The 14,131-nt window shown below is 42.9% G+C and overlaps 1 protein-coding gene across 12 annotated transcripts in view; it reads left to right on the top strand.

Moving 5' to 3' along the window:
• BMAL1 (basic helix-loop-helix ARNT like 1) overlaps positions 1–14,131 on the top strand; it is a 143,813-nt gene that overhangs the window by 118,742 nt on the left and 10,940 nt on the right. For 11 of the 12 annotated variants that reach the window (XM_056527958.1, XM_056527952.1, XM_056527954.1 and 8 more), the window contains 6 exons: positions 707–760; positions 3,550–3,629; positions 8,196–8,288; positions 9,112–9,229; positions 10,252–10,401; positions 11,638–11,884. In XM_056527958.1, the coding sequence (XP_056383933.1) occupies positions 707–760; positions 3,550–3,629; positions 8,196–8,288; positions 9,112–9,229; positions 10,252–10,401; positions 11,638–11,884 (742 nt within the window). The remainder of the gene's footprint in view (positions 1–706; positions 761–3,549; positions 3,630–8,195; positions 8,289–9,111; positions 9,230–10,251; positions 10,402–11,637; positions 11,885–14,131) is intronic. The other variant, XM_056527963.1, reaches the window with a different exon arrangement.

Raw genomic sequence — 14,131 nt, 5'->3', positions numbered from 1 at the left:
CCCTCCCCTGCACCCGCCCATACACCACCCCTCCCCTGCACCCGCCCATACACCACCCCTCCCCTGCACCCGCCCATACACCACCCCTCCCCTGCACCCGCCCATACACCACCCCTCCCCTGCACCCGCCCATACACCACCCCTCCCCTGCACCCGCCCATACACCACCCCTCCCCTGCACCCGCCCATACACCACCCCTCCCCTGCACCCGCCCATACACCACCCCTCCCCTGCACCCGCCCATACACCACCCCTCCCCTGCACCCGCCCATTCACCACCCCTCCCCTGCACCCGCCCATTCACCACCCCTCCCCTGCACCCGCCCATACACCACCCCTCCCCTGCACCCACCCATACCCATATTCATTGTTATTTTCTTGTATCTAAGCCTGTAGTGAAGCCCTCGGCTGTTTTTTCTGAGAGTAGTTCCTGAGGTAGACTGTTCCTCAGATTCTCCGTTATTATGGTAAAGACATCTTGTCACTTCTGGACATTAAACCCATCTTTTTCCAGGTGGAAGGAGCGCCCCCTGTCTTTTGACTAAGGGGTTTTAACCTAGAACAGTCTTTTTTTTGTAACATATATTTTGTACGGACAATTTATATACTTATATAAATTGATCATATCCCCCCTTTAAACAAACTTTATTCTATTAATCTCCAGCCCCTTATTAGTTTGGTTGCGCCCCTTTGTACCTTTTCCAGCTCCAGGACGTCCTTTCTATGAACCGATGCTCAAAACTGAACAGCATATTCCAGGTGAGGCGGCAGCAATGCTTTATAAAGCGGTAATATTAAGGCCATGCCTGGTTTACTACATGACAATACCCTGCTGGCCTTTACAAGCAGCTGCCTGACACTTTGCTGTTCTGTAATCTATGATCTACAAGTCGCCTAAATTCTTCTCTACCTGTGTTACTCCCCCTAGAACAGTGTTTCCCAACCGGGGTGCCTCCAGCTGTGGCCAAACTACATCCCCCAGCATGCCCGGACAGCCAAAGACTGTCCGGGCATGCTGGAAGTTGTAGTTTGGCCACAGCTGGAGCCACCCGCATTGGGAAAACTGCCCTTGGACATATGATTCTGCAGGTTATTACTCCTCCTAGGACATATGATGCTGCAGGTTATTACTCCTCCTAGGACATATAATACTGCAGGTTATTACTCCTCCTAGGACATATGATGCTGCAGGTTATTACTCCTCCTAGGACATATGATGCTGCAGGTTATTACTCCTCCTAGGACATATAATGCTGCAGGTTATTACTCCTCCTAGGACATATAATGCTGCAGGTTATTACTCCTCCTAGGACATATAATACTTCAGGTTATTACTCCTCCTAGGACATATAATGCTGCAGGTTATTACTCCTCCTAGGACATATGATGCTGCAGGTTATTACTCCTCCTAGGACATATAATGCTGCCGGTTATTACTCCTCCTAGGACATATGATGCTGCAGGTTATTACTCCTCCTAGGACATATGATGCTGCAGGTTATTACTCCTCCTAGGACATATGATGCTGCAGGTTATTACTCCTCCTAGGACATATGATGCTGCAGGTTATTACTCCTCCTAGGACATATGATGCTGCAGGTTATTACTCCTCCTAGGACATATGATGCTGCAGGTTATTACTCCTCCTAGGACATATGATGCTGCAGGTTATTACTCCTCCTAGGACATATGATGCTGCAGGTTATTACTCCTCCTAGGACATATGATGCTGCAGGTTATTACTCCTCCTAGGACATATGATGCTGCAGGTTATTACTCCTCCTAGGAGATATGATGCTGCAGGTTATTACTCCTCCTAGGACATCTGATTAAGGTTAGAAGTACAAGTGCTCTGTGTCCCTGTCCGCTTATTACTTAAACACAATGTGATACAAAGCTTGGTGTATTGTGCAAAGATAGGACCTGTACTACTACCCCCCATCCTCTATCATTAATGTAAAAGCAGACCCAGTACTGAACTTTGGGGTCTCCACATATAACCGGGACCATTGACAGTAGGAAAGACCAAAAACGCTGTATCCACAGCCACTTACTTATACAGGCTTCAACTCTTCTCTTCATAAAAGCAAGTTAGGTTGGTTTGACAACTTCTGCCCTTAAACAATGCTGGGTATGACTTATTACCCCTATATACTCCTGTATGCCATCATTTATAATACTATTACCCCCTATATACTCCTGTGTGTCTTCATTTATAATACTATTACCCCTATATACTCCTGTATGTCATCATTTATAATACTATTACCCTCTATATACTCCTGTGTATCATCATTTATAATACTATTACCCTCTATATACTCCTGTGTATCATCATTTATAATACTATTACCCTCTATATACTCCTGTGTATCATCATTTATAATACTATTACCCCCTATATACTTCTGTGTGTCATCATTTATAATACTATTACCCCTATATACTCCTGTATGTCATCATTTATAATACTATTACCCCTATATACTCCTGTATGTCATCATTTATAATACTATTACCCTCTATATACTCCTGTGTATCATCATTTATAATACTATTACCCTCTATATACTCCTGTGTATCATCATTTATAATACTATTACCCTCTATATACTCCTGTGTATCATCATTTATAATACTATTACCCCTATATACTTCTGTGTGTCATCATTTATAATACTATTACCCCTATATACTCCTGTATGTCATCATTTATAATACTATTACCTCTATATACTCCTGTATGTCATCATTTATAATACTATTACCCCCTATATACTCCTGTGTATCATCATTTATAATACTATTACCCCCTATATACTCCTGTATGTCATCATTTATAATACTATTACCTCGATATACTCCTGTATGTCATCATTTATAATACTATTACCTCTATATACTCCTGTATGTCATCATTTATAATACTATTACCCCCTATATACTCCTGTGTGTCTTCATTTATAATACTATTACCCCTATATACTCCTGTATGTCATCATTTATAATACTATTACCCCTATATACTCCTGTATGTCATCATTTATAATACTATTACCTCTATATACTCCTGTGTGTCTTCATTTATAATACTATTACCCCCTATATACTCCTGTGTATCATCATTTATAATAAGATTACCTCTATATACTCCTGTATGTCATCATTTATAATACTATTACCCCCATATACTCCTGTGTATCATCATTTATAATACTATTACCCCCTATATAGTCCTATATGTCATCATTTATAATACTATTACCCCTATATACTCCTGTATGTCATCATTTATAATACTATTACCCTCTATATACTCCTGTATGTCATCATTTATAATACGATTACCCTCTATATACTCCTGTATGTCATCATTTATAATAAGATTACCCCCTTTGTATTCCGGTATATAGTCCCAAATAGTTTTCCTACAATGGTCCCTCCATAAAAACTACTGTGTTACATATCTCTGACGACACTACTGCACTATTATAAGTGCTGGGACTTACTGACCCGGTTACTGATCACCTTATGTCTTCTGTTTACAGGTGCTGCAAATCCTTACACAGAAGCCAACTACAAACCCTCATTCCTGTCAGATGATGAGCTGAAGCACTTGATTCTCAGGGTAGGTGACATGAGATCAGAGGATATAACTCAGGATCAATACAGGATAAGGAATGTATGTACACAGTGACCTCACCAGCAGAATAGTGAGTACAGCTCTGGGGTATAATACAGGATATAACTCAGGATCAGTACAGGATAAGTAATGTAATGTATGTACACAGTGATCTCACCAGCAGAATAGTGAGTACAGCTCCGGAGTGTAATACAGGATATAACTCAGGATCAGTACAGGATAAGTAATGTAATGTATATACACAGTGATCTCTCCAGCAGAATAGTGAGTACAGCTCTGGGGTATAATACAGGATATAACTCAGGATCAGTACAGGATAAGTAATGTAATATATGTACACAGTGACCTCACCAGCAGAATAGTGAGTACAGCTCTGGAGTATAATACAGGATATAACTCAGGATCAGTACAGGATAAGTAATGTAATGTATGTACACAGTGACCTCACCAGCAGAATAGTGAGTACAGATCTGGGGTATAATACAGGATATAACTCAGGATCAGTACAGGATCAGTAATGTAATGTATGCACACAGTGACCTCACCAGCAGAATAGTGAGTACAGCTCTGGGGTATAATACAGGATATAACTCAGGATCAGTACAGGATAAGTAATGTAATGTATGTACACAGTGACCTCACCAGCAGAATAGTGAGTACAGATCTGGGGTAGAATACAGGATATAACTCAGGATCAGTAATATGAGGTATTTTATATATAGTCTCAGCTTTGAGGATGGTTCCTGAAGGATTTCAGCCCTGTCGTATGACGTCAGTGAGAACTGTCTGTACATTGCGGCAGAATGTAGTAAATGAGCCTGAACATGTCCTCTGCCTCGGAGGACTGAAATGTAGCGCGGTAAAACATGTCAGCGCTGATGTGTGTCAGGCCACCATACAGCCAACACAGAGTGACGTTCTGCAGGCTCTACCTGTGTGGTCACCGGACCCGGCTGCAGAGCTCGCCCCTCGGAGGTTACTGCTGGTTTTCTGCGCTTGGCGTTTCTATGGTAAAAAGGAAGTGATATAAAACATTGAACAGCTGGCGACAGTGAGTCACTGGGTGTAACTACAAGACCTGCCCGGCCTCACATCAGCATCAGCGCACCCCCCGTCTGCCTCCTGGGTATAGACGTCACAGGACGTGGTGCCTTTAATCCAAATTAAAGAATATAAAACCTTGCGTCTTCTGCAACTTTGTAACAAACTTTGTTTCACAGTTTTTAAAGGGGTACTCCACTGGAAAACTATTATTATTATTATTATTATTATTATTATTATTACTATTATATCAACTGGTGCCAGATAGTTAAACAGATTTGTATATTACTTCTATTAAAAAAAATAATAATCTTAATCCTTCCAGTACTTATCAGCTGCTGTTATCCACAGGAAGTTCTTTTATTTTTGAATTTCCTTTCTGCCTGACCACAGTGCTCTCTACTGGCATCTCTGTCCATTTTAGGAACTGTCCAGAGCAGGAGCAAATCCCCATAGAAAACCTCTCCTGCTCTGGACAGTTCCTAAAATGGACAGAGGTGTCAGCAGAGAGCACTGTGGACAGACTGAAAAGGAAATTCAAAATGAAAAGAACTTCCTTTGGATCATAACAGCAGCTGATAAGTACTGGAAGCATTAAGATTTTTTTTTTTTTTTAATAGAAGTAATTTACAAATCTGTTTAACTTTCTGGCACCAATTGATAAAAAAAAAAAATAATTCCAGTGGAGTACCCCTTTAAGATCTCTTCTTGCTGTTAATAAATTGCAACATTTTGATGTTTTACATGTATTGCTTCTGGTCCTGCTGATACAGATGAAGGGTTTGTTACAATGTATGTATGTAACAGCTTTCTTTAGCCCTTTAACTCCCTAATTTTAATGTGCTAGGTCTCTTATACATAACTATAGTATTACATTGATCTGTAAAAGCAATCAAATTATTGCTCATACAAGTCCCTTAAAGCCGTGGTGTCCAAACTGTAGACCTTCAACTGTTGCAAAACTGCAACTCCCAGCATGCCCGGACAGCCAACGGCTGTCCGGGCATGCTGGGAGTTGTAGTTTTGGAACAGCTGGAGGAACCCTGATTGGGAAACAGGTGACAATATTAAAATACAAATTTTAATCCGTATACGGTTTGAAAAATTGTCCAGTTGCATCTGTTTTTTTAAGATAAAAATGTTTACGTTTTGAACTTTTCACTCCATTATGAATAAAGTTTCACTTGTTTGATTGAAATTCCAAGAAAAAAAACTGTGCAAAGTCAAAAACCGGATGGAACCGTACTCGCATCTGGTTCTGTACGATTCCCAATGACTCCCATGTTTAAAAAAAAAAAAAAAACAACTTATACGGTTTTTCACCCGGACCAAAAACTGTGGTAGGCCACGGTTTTCTGTCCAGATAAAAAAAAAAATAAAAATAAAAAAAAAAGGAAAAAACTGTATGGTTTGAAAAACGGAGACAACCGTAATACATTATAGCGCATACAGTTTTGAATGGGAAGTCTATGGGCACGGTTTTCTGTACGGTTGCATACGTATAATTTTTTTTATATAAAACCATATGCCGAAACCGTATAGCAAAATCGTGGTGTGAACCCACCCTTAGGCCGGGTTTACACCACGTTTTTGCAGTACAGTTCCCGTATCAGGTTTTGGATAAAAAAAAAAAAACTGATTCCTCAAAACCGGACTAAACTGTATCAAAACGTGTGCACAAATTTTAATCCGTATACGGTTTGAAAAATGATGTCCGGTTGAATCCTTTTTTTTTTTTTTTTAAGAAAAAAAGTATACGTTTTTAACTTTTCACTCCATTATAAATAAAGTTTCACTTATTTGAAATTCCAAGAAAAACTGTGCAAAGTCAAAAACCGTATGGTGAAAACCAGATGGAACCGTACGCACATACGGTTCCCATTGACTCCCATGTTAAAAAAAATAAAAAATAAAAAAAACGTAGGCTACGGTTTTGAGTACGGTAAAAAAAAAACGCACAGGATGCAAAACGGACACAACCTGATGCATCTTTTGGCGTACTGTTTTCAATGGAGAGTCAATGCATACGGTTTTTAATACGGTTCCGTACGGTTTTCAAATTGAAAATATATACGGGAACTGTATTGCAAAACTGTATTGCTGTTCTGAGCATGCTCAGAAGTAAAAAAAAATAAAAATTAAAAAAACGGATCAAAAAACTGATGCAAATGGATGATATATAATGCCCTCACCTGGGGCAAGCAACAGGTGTGGGCATTATAAAAATCACACCTGAAAGCAGATAAAAAGGAGAGAAGTTCACTTAGTCTTTGCATTGTGTGTCTGTGTGTGCCGCACTAAGCATGGACAACATGGACAACATCTCAAGGTTACAAGTCCATCTCCAGAGATCTAGATTTGTCTTTGTCCACAGTGCGCAACATTATCAAGAAGTTTACAACCCATGGCAATGCATATAATCTCCCTGGGCGTGGAAGGAAGAGAAAAACTGATGAAAGGTGTCAATGCAGGATAGTCCGGATGGTGGATAAGCAGCCCCAAACAAGTTCCAAAGATATTCAAGCTGTCCTGCAGGCTCATGGAGCATCGGTGTCAGCTCAAACTGCTGCCACAGAGACATAAAAAAGCAAGACTACGTTTTACCAAAATGAACTTGAGTAACCAAAATCCTTCTGGGAAAACGTCTTGTGGACAGATGAGGCCAAAATAAAGCTTTTTTGGTAAAGCCCATCATTCTACTGTTTACCGAAAACGGAATGAGGCCTACAAAGAAAAGAACACAGTACCTACAGTGAAATATGGTGGAGGTCAATGATGTTTTGGGTTGTTTTGCTGCCTCTTGCACTGGGGGCCTTGAATGTGTACAAGACATCATGAAATCTGAGGATTACCAATGGATTTTGGGTCGCACTGTACAGCCCAGTGTCAGAAAGCTGGGTTTGTGTCCGAGATCTTGGGTCTTCCAGCAGGACAATGACCCCAAACATACGTCACAAAGCCCCAGAAATGGATGACAACAAAGCGCTGGAGAGTTCTGAAGTGTCAGCAATGAGTCCAGATCTAAATCCCATTGATCACCTGTGGAGAGATCTTATAATTACTGTTGGGAAAAGGCGCCGTCCAATAAGAGACCGCGAGCAGTTTGTAAAGGAAGAGTGGTCCAACATTCCGGCTGAGAGGTGTAAGAAGCTTATTGATGCTTATAGGAAGACACTGATTTCACTTATTTTTCCCAAAGGGTGTGCAACCGAATATTAAGTTAAGGGCACCAATAATTTTGTCCAGCCCATTTTTGGAGTTTGGTGACATTATGTCCAATTTGCTTTTTTTCCTCCTTTTTTGGTTTAGTTCCAATACACACAAAGGGAATAAACATGTGTACAGCAAAACATGTGTTACTGCAATCCTTTCCTGTGAGAAATACTTCATTTTATTGAAAATTTTCAGGGGTACCAACATTTACGGCCATGACTGTATATATGTTTTATACTCTCTTTTATACGTGCGTTTGATCATGTATAGTTAACATTTTGTTATTGTCTCTCGCAGGCAGCAGACGGATTCCTCTTTGTCGTGGGCTGCGACCGCGGGAAGATCCTGTTTGTTTCGGAATCTGTATTTAAGATCCTGAATTATAGTCAGGTAAGAGGAGGCGTCTATTGCCCTCAGTAACCTGCGGCGCGAAGATTGTGGCCATGACTTTACCGCTTGTAAAGTGACTGGCAATGTTTTATCCAGGGAAAACCTAGCACCACACCTGTCCTCAGGTTGTGTGCAGTATTGCAGCTTGGCTTCATTGAAGCAAATAAAGCAAAGTTGCAATACCACACACAACCAGAGGACAGTGGTGGCACTGTTTTTTTTTTTTTTTTTTTTTTTTTTAGAGAAATTTGCTCCATTCACTTTAACAAAACAAAATTTAACTAAGTTGCTATGCCACACACAACCTGAGGACAGGTGTGGTGTTGATTTTGGGAGAAATTGGCTCTATTTTGTTCCATTTGAAGTAAATGGGACCAAGTTGCAATACCACCCAAAACCTGGGGACAGATGTGGTGCTGGTTTTGGGAGAAATTATTATTTTAATTAATATTTTAATTATTATTATTATTTTTAATATTATTATTTTTAATATTATTATTATTTTTTTTTTTTTTTTTATTAATATATTTTTTTTCTGCATAAGCCCTTGTACCTAGAATAGATTTCTGACCACTAACCTTGACCAAATAGTCTGCAGCCAACAACTGTCTGCATCTGGATTTCTGCCGAGTGACCCCATTCAGTAGTGCAAAACTACAACTCCCAGCATGCCCGGACAGCCAGTGGCCATGCTAGTTTTGCAGCAACTGGAGTTCCACAGTTTGGAGACCACTGATATAGTAGTTCCTTTGCGCGCGCACACGTCATGGCAGGAAGAGGGAGGGGCTTTGTAAAACTGACCAATCATGTTAAACCTTTACAGAACGATCTGATTGGACAAAGCCTTTTCGATTACCTCCACCCAAAGGACATCGCCAAAGTAAAGGAGCAGTTGTCGTCCTCGGACACTGCCCCGCGGGAGAGGCTCATCGACGCAAAAAGTATGTATTGGTCTAATCTGAATTATATGTGGTTCTGCTATCGAGCCTGTAGTCTGGTTTTTACTGTCAGGGCATGCTGGGATTTGTAGTTTTTCAAATGAAAAATGACAGCTGAAAGACTGTGACTGCTTTCTCTGCATTCCTCAATCTGTTTCAAAACTTCACAGTGAGAGATGTAATTTTGAAACAGCTGGAGGGTCACAGGTTGGGGATCCCTTGTTATATACTATAGTACAGTGTTTTCAAAGCAGGGTGCCTCCAGCTGTGGCAAAAACTGCAACTCCCAGCATGCCCTGACAGCTGAAAGACTGTGAAGTTTTGAAACAGGTTGGGGAATGCCGAGATAGCAGTCACGGTCTTTCAGCTGTCAGGGTATGCTGGGAGTTGTTTTTTTTGGCACAGCTGGAGGCACTCTGCTTGGGGAAACAATGTACCATAATATAAAACAAGGGGTCCCCAACCTGTGACCCTCCAGCTGTTTCAAAATTACAACTCACTGTGAAGTTTTGAAACAGGTTGGGGAATGCCGAGATAGCAGTCACATTGAGAGTTGTAATTTTGAAACAGCTGGAGGGTCACAGGTTGGGGAACCCTTGTTATATATTATAGTGCATTGTTTCCCAAGCAGAATGCCTCCAGCTGTGGCAAAAACTACAACTCCCAGCATGCCCTGACAGCTGAAAGACTGACTGCTATCTCAGAATTCCCCAACCTGTTTGAAAACTTCAGTGAGAGATGTAATTTTGAAACAGCTGGAGGGTCACAGGTTGGGGACCCCTTGTTATATATTATAGTACAGTGTTCCCCAAGCAGGGTGCCTCCAGCTGTGGCAAAAACTACAACTCCTTGCATGCCCGGACAGCCGTTGGCTGTCCAGGCATGCTGGGACTTGTAGTTTTTGCCACAGCTGGAGGCACCCTGCTTGGGGAACACTGTACTATTGTATTGAATATAATGTCTTGTTTTGCAAATTAATGCAGAAAATCCTCAAATTTTTTTTTTTTGTGTCTTTCATCATGTAGCCGGTCTCCCCGTAAAGACTGACATCACCCCCGGTCCGTCGCGGCTGTGCTCTGGAGCCAGGCGCTCATTCTTCTGCAGGATGAAGTGTAACAGGCCCTCAGTGAAGGTAGAAGATAAAGATTTCCCATCCAATTGTTCGAAGAAGAAAGGTGAGATGTCAGGGTCGTCTTGACCTTCGACCCCATCTTATTCATGTTGCATTATGCTGGGCTATTCCCTGACCTGCCCACTTTATGGTCAGCTGTGATTGGTTGATCTGTGGTGTACATGACATCATAAGAGGCCTTCTTAGATCGTCGTCTACCTGTTCAATGGGCACTGTCACTTTAAAAAAATAAATAAATCCCAGGGGAGTACCCCTTTAATCAACTGGTGCCATAAAGTTAAACAGATTTGTAAATTACTTCTATTAAAAAATCTTAATCCTTCCAGTACTTATCAGCTGTTCTAAGCTCCAGAGGAAGTGATTTTCTTTTTGAATTTCCTTTCTGCCTGTCCAGAGCAGGAGCAAATCCCCATAGCAAACCTCTCCTGCTCTGGACAGTTCCTAAAATGGACAGAGGTGTCAGCAGAGAACACAAAAAAGAACTTCCTGTGATGCATAAAACAGCTAAGTACAAGAAGGATTAAGATTTTTTAATAGAAGTAATTTGCAAATCAGTTTAACTTTCTGGCACCAGTTGATTTAAAAAAAAAAAAAAAAAAGGTTTCCAGAGGAGTACCCCTTTAACTCGTAGGGTTTGAAACAGGTTGGGGAATTCTGAGAGGCAAATGGCTCTTAGCCCTTGATCAAGCCACAGCTTGTGGCGAAACGTCGGGTGGGCGGGCAATGTGTTAGATTTTAAATTGTCTCACACCTTAGATTGTGGACTGCAGCCACAATCTATCTCTTCAATTCAATCAGATAGCATGCAGTGTCATGCCAATTAATGGAATACGGATCAATATGTGTGAGGTTATTTTAATCTTGGCTCATTAAACGTTAAGTTTTATATTGGGTGGGAAATATAGGGTCTTAGTGATCGCTTAGCGGTCAAATGTAAATAATATTGGATTAACCCTCCACTCATAGGTCCCCTTTTGTTGCATTAGTGTGTTAGGAAATCAATCAAACTTGGGGAAAACATACAATCTCCTTGCAGATTTTGTCCTTGAGGGGACCACTGAGTTACAATAACAAAAATCTTTTTTTAAATGTGTCCAAAAAGACAAACCACCTCCTTGCTACTTTTACTCCAAACCCAGATCGGACCTGTCTTTGGCTGTAAGGCGTCTGTCAGGAGCAGGAGCCCTCCCCCAATTCTGTGTAGATCAGGTTTTGTCGTCCCCGTTTCCTCCGTTTGTGACCGGTGTCTTCTCTCTCCACCGCTTTTGGTTTTTTGCAGGAGACCGGAAAAGTTTTTGCACTATTCATAGCACTGGATATTTAAAGAGCTGGCCCCCCACAAAAATGGGCCTGGACGAGGACAACGAACCAGACAGCGAGGGCTGTAATCTTAGCTGCCTTGTCGCCATCGGGCGCTTACACCCGCACATAGTACCGCAGCCCGCAAACGGCGAGATCCGAGTCAAGTCCACGGAGTACGTCTCGCGGCACGCCATCGACGGCAAATTCGTGTTTGTAGATCAGAGGTAAGAATCCTGTTGGGGGTTCATTTTGTCGAAACGGAGTTACAGGGTTTGTACCTATAGGCGGCGCTAGAGAGAACAATTTTCAACCCAAGAGCTTAAAGGCGTACTCCCCTGGAAAACATCATCATTTATTTTATTTTTTTTTAAATCAACTGGCTCCAGAAAGTTAAACAGGTTTGTAAATTCCTTCTATTAAAAAATCTTAACCCTTCCAGTACTTATCAAATGCTGTATACTCCAGAGGAAGTTCTTTTCTTTTTGAATTTCCTTTGTCTGGCTACTGTGCTCTCTGCTGACACCTCTGTCCATGTCAGGAACTGTCCGGAGCAGGAGAGGTTTTCTATGGGGATTTTCTCCTTTTCTGGACAGTTCCTAAAATGGACAGAGGTGTCAGCAGAGAGCACTGTGGTCAGATTCAAAAAGAAAAGAACTTCCTGTAGAGCATACAGCAGCTGATATGTACTGGATTAAGATTTTTAAATAGAAGTAATTTACAAATCTGTTTAACTTCCTGGCACCAGTTTCATATGTGCATTCACCGAACCCCTCTTAATTGGAAAAATAAAATATGATTTTTTCAAATTCAAAACATAGGAGGTATATATAGAAGTATATATTTATACATAGATTCGGAAAATTAACAAAACCATTAAGACACGTTGGGCGCAGGCAGTGTTCCCCCCCACACGTTGGGCGCAGGCAGTGTTCCCCCCCCCCCCCCCACACGTTGGGCGCAGGCAGTGTTCCCCCCCACACACGTTGGGCGCAGGCAGTATCCCCCCCCCCCCCCCCCCCCCACACACGTTGGGCGCAGGCAGTGCTCCCCCCCCCCCCCACACACGTTGGGCGCAGGCAGTGTTCCCCCCCACACGTTGAGCGCAGGCAGTGTTTCCCCCCCCCCCCCCCACACACACACGTTGGGCGCAGGCAGTGTTCCCCCCCCCCCACACGTTGGGCGCAGGCAGTGTCCCCCCCCCCCCCCCCCCCCACACGTTGGGCGCAGGCAGTGTCCCCCCCCCCCCCCCACACACGTTGGGCGCAGGCAGTGTCCCCCCCCCCCCACACACGTTGGGCGCAGACAGTGTTCCCCCCCCACACGTTGGGCGCAGGCAGTGTCCCCCCCCCATACACACGTTGGGCGCAGGCAGTGTCCCCCCCCCCCCCCACACACGTTGGGCGCAGGCAGTGTCCCCCCCCCCACACACGTTGGGCGCAGACAGTGTTCCCCCCCACACGTTGGGCGCAGGCAGTGTCCCCCCCCCCATACACACGTTGGGCGCAGGCAGTGTCCCCCCCCCATACACACGTTGGGCGCAGGCAGTGTCCCCCCCCCCCCCCCATACACACGGTGGGCGCAGGCAGTGTCCCCCCCCCCCCCCATACACACGTTGGGCGCAGGCAGTGTTCCCCCACATTGGGCAGACAGAGTGACGTCCCGGCGGCCCTGCGTTTTTAAACTTAACGCAGGGCCGCAGAGAGTTAATAGTGATGGGGGGAATTTCCCCGTCGCTACAGGACAGGCAAACACCGGACCAGCTCGGGGCCCCAAGCAATTGCTTGGTTTGCCTGTCCTGTTACGACCTCCCCCACCGAACCCCCGGGATTGACTCACCGAACCCCTGGGGATCGATCGAACCCAGGTTAAGAACCACTGCTCTAGTGCCACCTATAGGCCACTGCTATGTCAGACCCATAAAAGAGCCTGAAAACGTTTTACAATCCATGTTTGGGTCCCTGGTCATAGGTGTAGTGTAATAGAGCAGATCTGCAGTGTAAAGCATTGAGAGCAGTGGCCGCCTTCTAAGAGTTAAAGGGGAACTCCGGTGGAAAACTTTTTTTTTTTTTTTAATCAACTGTTAGAAGTAATTTACAAATCTGTTTAACTTTTATTAAAAAAAAATCTTAATCCTTCCAGTACTTATTAGCTGCTGAATACTGCAGAGGGTATTTATTTTCTTTTTGGAACACAGAGCTCTCTGCTGACATCACAAGCACAGTGCTCTCTGCTGACATCTCTGTCCATTTTAGGAACTGTCCAGAGTAGGAAAAAATCCCCACAGTTCCTAAAATGGACAGAGATGTCAGCAGAGAGCACTGTGCTTGTGATGTCAGCAGAGAGCTCTGTGTTCCAAAAAGAAAAGAATTTCCTCTGTAGTATTCAGCAGCTAATAAGTATTGGAAGGATTAAGATTTTTTAATAGAAGTAATTTACAAATCTGTTTAACTTTCTGGCCCCAGTTGATTTAA

The sequence above is a fragment of the Hyla sarda genome, chromosome 6 (genome assembly GCF_029499605.1).
Source record: "Hyla sarda isolate aHylSar1 chromosome 6, aHylSar1.hap1, whole genome shotgun sequence".
NCBI lineage: Eukaryota > Metazoa > Chordata > Amphibia > Anura > Hylidae > Hyla > Hyla sarda.
This window is presented reverse-complemented; position numbering and strand designations above follow the sequence as displayed.